The sequence below is a fragment of the Cicer arietinum genome, chromosome 1 (assembly GCF_000331145.2).
Source record: "Cicer arietinum cultivar CDC Frontier isolate Library 1 chromosome 1, Cicar.CDCFrontier_v2.0, whole genome shotgun sequence".
NCBI lineage: Eukaryota > Viridiplantae > Streptophyta > Magnoliopsida > Fabales > Fabaceae > Cicer > Cicer arietinum.
Genome location: NC_021160.2, coordinates 6,237,914 through 6,244,488, shown reverse-complemented (window position 1 = coordinate 6,244,488; position 6,575 = coordinate 6,237,914). Strand labels below are relative to the sequence as shown.

At 33.4% G+C, this 6,575-nt stretch overlaps 1 protein-coding gene across 1 annotated transcript; it reads left to right on the top strand.

The window, feature by feature from the left end:
• Positions 1-174: 174 nt before the first annotated feature.
• LOC101511157 (bifunctional 3-dehydroquinate dehydratase/shikimate dehydrogenase, chloroplastic) lies at positions 175-6,575 on the top strand. The gene is made up of 12 exons (XM_004486267.3): positions 175-485; positions 565-806; positions 891-996; positions 1,675-1,893; positions 2,454-2,800; positions 3,591-3,654; positions 3,779-3,887; positions 3,986-4,129; positions 4,744-4,892; positions 5,660-5,822; positions 5,971-6,015; positions 6,221-6,575. The coding sequence occupies exons 1-11, from the start codon at positions 462-464 to the stop codon at positions 6,009-6,011; spliced, it is 1,608 nt and encodes a 535-aa protein (XP_004486324.1). The 5' UTR covers positions 175-461; the 3' UTR covers positions 6,012-6,015; positions 6,221-6,575.

The window sequence follows — 6,575 nt, the reverse complement described above, 5'->3', positions numbered from 1 at the left end:
TCTCATTCTCAAAATATATAGGTTCAAAAAAAATCAGTAATTGTATTTTATTGGTGAACTGGTAAGAGAAATTTGAATGAATCGGTTTTTTATTTTGATTTTAGCAACCGAGTAGGACATGAAGATCTTGCTGCATTCTATTGCAGCGAGCGAAACCTCACATTTACAATGGTGCCACGCTCTGTTGAACGATAGAGGAAGAGATGAAGAACATTTGGTGCAGAGTATCTATGATAACATCCAGTGGAGACGCGGTGATAGACGAATCGAACGGTAAAAAATAACGTTCCACAGTAGAGCACTTATGATGACTGTCCACCGTAGAAAGCGCCTTCTTCCACCAACCCTCAAAACAATTGAACAGAAAGCAAGTCTGAATTCAACTACTACTCTACTCTTTCATTCTCCTTTTCTTTTCAATTTACACAACACCAACACCAACACCAACACCTTATCAACTCATGGACTCACTCAACCTCCCGCCGGTAAAATTCTTTTACGGTGCTTCTTTTCTCTTAATTAATTAATTATTTATTTAATTAATCTCATTGTCTTTATCTTTAGCTTGCTTCGCCTTCAACTGGAAGTGAAGAAGTTACGAGAACGAGGAAGAATGCGACGTTAATCTGTATTCCTATAATGGCTGAAACTATTCAATTAATGATAGCTGATATACAAAAAGCTAAACTCAATGGAGCAGACGTTGTAGAAATACGATTAGATTATCTAACTACTTTCCATCCTTATCAAGATCTTAACTCTCTTATTCAACAACACCATTCTTTGCCCTTATTATTCACTTACAGGTATGCTTTTTATTTTTGTTTATTTATTTATTTATTTATTTATTTATTTATTCATGTCAATTTCATTTAATCAAAACTCTATAGGCCGAATTGGGAGGGTGGAAAGTATGACGGTGATGAAAATCAACGGTTCGATGCATTACGGTTAGCCATGGAATTGGGAGCTGATTACATTGACATTGAACTTAAGGTTCTTTCTTTTCTCTCTCTCTCTTTTTTTTCCTTCTTTGTATTATTCCAATCAACTAACACCTTTATTATAATATAACATAATTCAATATGTAGTATGAGTGTATGATTGGTTCCACTTTTGGAGGAGTACTTCAAATTGATTCTAAAGATGTAAAATTGATCTTGACGTGTTTGAATGTTATGGAGTAGAATTGATTTTTCCTACAAAATTGATTCATACAGTGAAATTTGTTGTTCAACTCATTTTCACGTGAATGTATTCAAACATAAATTATTTTACATTAAATTCACTTTTAACTAAAATCAATTTTATAAAACACGCATTTAGGTTACCAGTTTACTGCATTATGAATGGGTCATCTATCTCAATGATGCTGAAGAAAGTATATTGATCCAAAGATGCCTTTTGATTGTTTAGTTGTATTTGGCATTGAGAATTTCTATAGGAACTCAACTGCTGTAATTTGTCTCATATATTGATAATCAATGTAGTGACTAGAAATAAAACTATAAAAGGTTGTGTACTCAATAGCTAACTATTTATCCTTGTCTACCATTTAAATGTTTCTTTTGTTCTTATTTGATAAAGCTGAATTCTGTCCTCGTATTATTTTCTATCTGATGTCTGAACTCTAAACTTAATGCAACATTTTCTGTTCCTTCCATATGTCCAAAGGTTGCTCACCAGTTTTTTGACTCTATACGTGGGAAGACATTCAACAAAACCAAGGTCATTGTTTCATCTCACAACTATCAGAGTACTCCGTCAGTTGAGGATCTTGGCAACCTTGTTGCAAGAATACAAGCAACTGGGGCAGACATAGTAAAGATTGCAACAACCGCCGTGGAGATCACTGATGTGGCACGCATGTTTCAAATTATGGTTCATTCTCAAGTAAGATATGTATGCTTGATAACAGATATTTGAACAAAATTTTGATCCCATACACATTCTCCCTTATCTTTTATGGTGGTCTATGGACCTTATACATTTGTGTTTAATTATTGCATGTTGAGAATGATAAAAGCACTTTAAGGTTGGTTAAAAACTAAGTTTCTTTCTGATTGATAGACAGCTGAATTGAGGAAGAGAGGTCAAAGTTGTTATCAATGTGCATATATATGAAGATAAAGGGACGGTGCAATGGAAGCAAATATAATTTTTAATCATTTTTTTGCGCTTACCATTTAAAACAATAGATGGATGGTACTGGAATGAGTTCACCATGTACTTTGCCTTTATATGTTACACATCAAATTAAAATCTACAATAGGTTTGGATTGTATGAATGTCTCATATATTCAAGCTTAACATTTTATGTCCCATTCCCCTTCATATAGCACTCCTATTGCTGATTATATTTTGATTGGTAATGCTTAAGTTTACGATTACTGCGTTAAGGCATGTTAAATGACAATAAATAATTTTAGCAAAACTATTGTTGGAATTTCCAGGTTCCATTCATTGGACTTGTTATGGGTGACAGGGGATTGATTTCGCGTATACTTTGTGCAAAATTTGGTGGGTATCTTACTTTTGGTACACTCGAGTCAGGGGTAGTTTCAGCTCCTGGTCAACCTACACTTAAGGATCTGTTGTATCTATACAATTTCAGACAAGTGGGACCTGAGACAAAAGTATATGGAATCATTGGGAAGCCCGTCAGTCACAGTAAATCACCTGTATTGTTCAATGAAGCCTTCAAGACAGTTGGTTTTGATGGAGTTTATGTATTTTTATTGGTGGACGACCTTGCCAATTTTTTCAGGACTTACTCATCAACGGATTTTGTGGGATTCAGGTTAGAACTCCTTATGGAGATTGTTTGATTTTATGTATTCTAATGTTTGGCATTTCTTGCATGTCTTTCATTGTTAGATTATGGTAAATGGTATTATGATAATACATGCTACGTTCTCATTGCATGCTAGAAATCTTTCCTAGGTTTGCTAAAGAGCTAGTCTGGAGAGAGCTATGAATCTACTGCTTATTCGTTTGTGGCTTAGGTTATTGATATATTATTATACAAAGTGTTTAGAATTAGATTTCAAAATCAAAACATATGAAGTGCTGTCAAAGTAATTCCAAAAGAATACAAAATCTTGTTAGGCATTTTTTTCTAGTAGTTTTATGGTTAGTTTGTTTGATTTGAAGTTGCAATTTGTAAGGCTTGTTTCATGTTGGCGTACATCAGTGTCTTTCCTAGGTTCATATCACATTTATTATATGTGTGTGTGTATGTGTATATATATATATACATAATTTATTTGGTGTATATTTAATTGAAAAAGTTACGAGTATAAAAGTTCTTGGAGCATTTGTAGATTTGCAGTCCTTTGAAATCTAGTCCCTAGGGGTTTACAACTAAGAAAATTTAAGCAGTTGTGCCCAAGGAACTCTTGTTTTTCCCCGTTTTTTATGAATATCGTTCCATTATCCTTTTTAACTTTTTATTGCTTTTTCATTTGTTGCTCACGATCTCTTTATCATTGTTTAGATCTCCAGTACATAATTCTATTTCAATCATTTTTGTGTTGGATGGTTTAACCTCTCACACTACTAGAGTTTGATCTTTAATATATGTATTTCAGTGTTACCATTCCTCACAAGGAGGCAGCCCTTAAGTGCTGCGACGAGGTTGATCCAGTGGCTAAGGTATTTGGTTATTAATATATATTGTGTTAAAATTTATGTTCAATAGTCTTGGATCAGTTTGAGAAGAGTTTTTATTTCCTTTATTTTTTATTTTTTTTTGAAATTCTTCAAATTGATTATACAGTCAATAGGAGCTGTAAATTGTGTTATAAGAAGACCAACAGATGGGAAGTTGATTGGGTATAACACTGATTATGTTGGTGCTATTTCTGCCATTGAGGATGGACTCCGAGGTGGGTGTCGTATCTAGCGGATAGCAATTTATACTTTTACTGTTGTAGGTAACTCGTCTTCTGAGATGCTGTTGTGTACATCGATTATTTCTTGGCAGATAAAAATAATGGTAGTGGCACAACTATTTCGCCATTAGCCGGTAAGGTGTTTGTTGTTATTGGTGCTGGTGGTGCTGGTAAGGCACTTGCTTATGGTGCAAAAGCAAAAGGAGCGAGGATTGTGATTGCAAACCGCACCTATGGTAAGCTTCATGATAAGTAATTTCCTGCCTTAAGCTAAAAGAAATTGAATTGTGAAAGGTTTCTCCAGAATATTGTTGCCAAACGCCATATTTGTGAGATAGCTGATAATGTGATGAACTCTTATAATTGATTAAGTCGATGGTAATTATCTTCATGAGATGTTTCTGGTCTAGAAGAAAAAAATCATTTTAACAAAATAGTTAGATGGTTTTGTGAACAATTATAATGATTTGAATCAATCTCAGTCATTTACTTTGGGTTCTATTTCTACTCATGTCTCAGAACAAGCTTAAGAAAACAACTTGCATTCTGTAGATAGTATTGTCTTACCTGTTATTGTTTTCATCTTTTGCATTACTATCCTTTTGCTTATTAACATTTCTCGCTTAAACAAGAAAAGGTTTCTCCATTTATGATATTTGGCATTCCACTCATGTTAGGAGATTTGTTTGTTCAGTTCATTGTTTAATGGATGCAAAATATTTACACAAGTTTTGCAAAATATTTATCAGTGTTGCATTCGCTATATAGCTTTTCTGATAGAAACAATCTTAGCTATTTCTTCACATCCCTTGTAATACATATTTAATGATGCATTTTATTTATATATTAGATCGTGCCAGAGAACTTGCTGATGTAATTGGTGGAGAGGCTTTAGCCCTCGGTGATTTAGATAATTACCACCCGGAGGATGGTATGATTCTTGCGAACACAACATCAATTGGAATGCAACCAAAAGTTGATGAAACACCTATTTCTAAGGTATTCTCCTTATATAGATGTACTATACCAAATAGGGCCTTCTGTTATTATTGTTGGTGGAATTTTTTAGTTTTATATGTTAATGACCATTACATCTACATTGATTTTCCTAATGAAGATTGGATTTCTATTCAAATGAAATATAATTACTTGTTTTGAAAATGTATTTTTCATTAGTTGATTTCACTAAAATTTTGTAATATCACAGTATGTTTATGAGATTAATGTCTATGCAGTGACATTGTCTTTTGCACATGCATTCACTGATATCACGTCATAATGCCACTTTGTTATGTTAGTTCTTAAAATATCTTCATAAATATCTGCATAATTAGATGCAAATAGATTATATGTAGAAAAATGAACAATGCATGTAAATTAAATTTTATGTTTATTCCTATTTCCTTAACAGAATTTTGGTTGGGAATCAAAATATGGTTTATAATGTCTTGATGCCTCCTAAGTCATGTCTGTGACTTTGACCTTTCGGTTTGAAATACTGTTTTCTATGATTGTGTGTATAGTTAAACTTAACTTGAACAAAATGCCAAAGACTGCAGCCATCAAGAATATTCATTCTTTAAGTGGAAGTGGAACATTGGCCCAAATAAACACACTTCTACCACTATTTATGTTTGGCCCATGGTGTTTCTGTTCTAGATGGGCGTCAGCGTCAAATGTTACTACTATTAAGGCACAAAATGTCTTGCTATGAAACGAGAGTAAGATGAATTACAGGAAACTAATCACTTCTTTGTTTTTTGCAGCATGCATTGAAATTTTACTCCCTGGTTTTTGATGCTGTCTACACGCCGAAAATGACTAGACTCTTGAAGGAAGCAGAAGAATCAGGAGCCACTACTGTAACAGGACTGGAGATGTTTATTGGACAAGCATATGAACAATATGAGAAGTATACTGGATTGCCAGGTAAACTGACTTTAAAATGTTTAATAGGCTATGTTCCTCGGACTTTTTGGCCCTGGTTCGTTGTCCATGTTTCAGTGGCCTGTACTTTATTTGATCTAATGGTTTTAACATCTAATGTTATTTCTTTGATTTAATTTTGCATTTGCAGCACCAAAGCAACTCTTCAGAAAAATTATGGAAAATTATTGATGAGGTTTGCAAGTCCCAACTACTATCTTATTGACAATATTTTCCTTGGTATTGAAATTTGTACGACCTTGCTTGTAATTCTAATCCATCACCGCATAGTTGATTGCTTTAAAGAACCTGGTGAATGTAACTGTGTCTCTGGTGTTTTTACTTGCGATCCGAATATGATGAATTTTGAGTATTGACTTGTCGCAATGTATTCTTTGCAGAGTGCATCTCAAACCTAGAAGTAGGATGGTGAGCGGCATTGCTTACTTTTGTTTTTAACTTCAAGGTTGTGAAAGCAGATTGCAGTTGTTCACTTTTGTTTACCCAAAAGAGAAGAAAAATCTGTTTAGATTGCAATTGAATGTTGAGGAACTTTCTTCAGGGTCGGTGATTTATTGTATTTATCTTTCCTAATTCCCGTTAGGAAAATTTCTCTGCAATCACAATTAATAATAGCAAATAGTTTTTGCTTTATAATTGTATTGTATGTAACTTTTTATAGCTGAAGAAACATTTTTTTTTCAATTACTTTTATGACAAAAATGAAGAAGAAAAATAAGGAAAAATCATATTACA

Coding starts and splice junctions, on each gene's coding strand:
- LOC101511157 (XM_004486267.3), top strand. CDS start 462: ATGGACTCACTCAACCTCCCGCCG. Junction 4,893..5,659: donor ATGAAACACCTATTTCTAAG/GTATTCTCCTTA, acceptor TGTTTTTTGCAG/CATGCATTGAAATTTTACTC. Junction 5,823..5,970: donor GAAGTATACTGGATTGCCAG/GTAAACTGACTT, acceptor TTGCATTTGCAG/CACCAAAGCAACTCTTCAGA.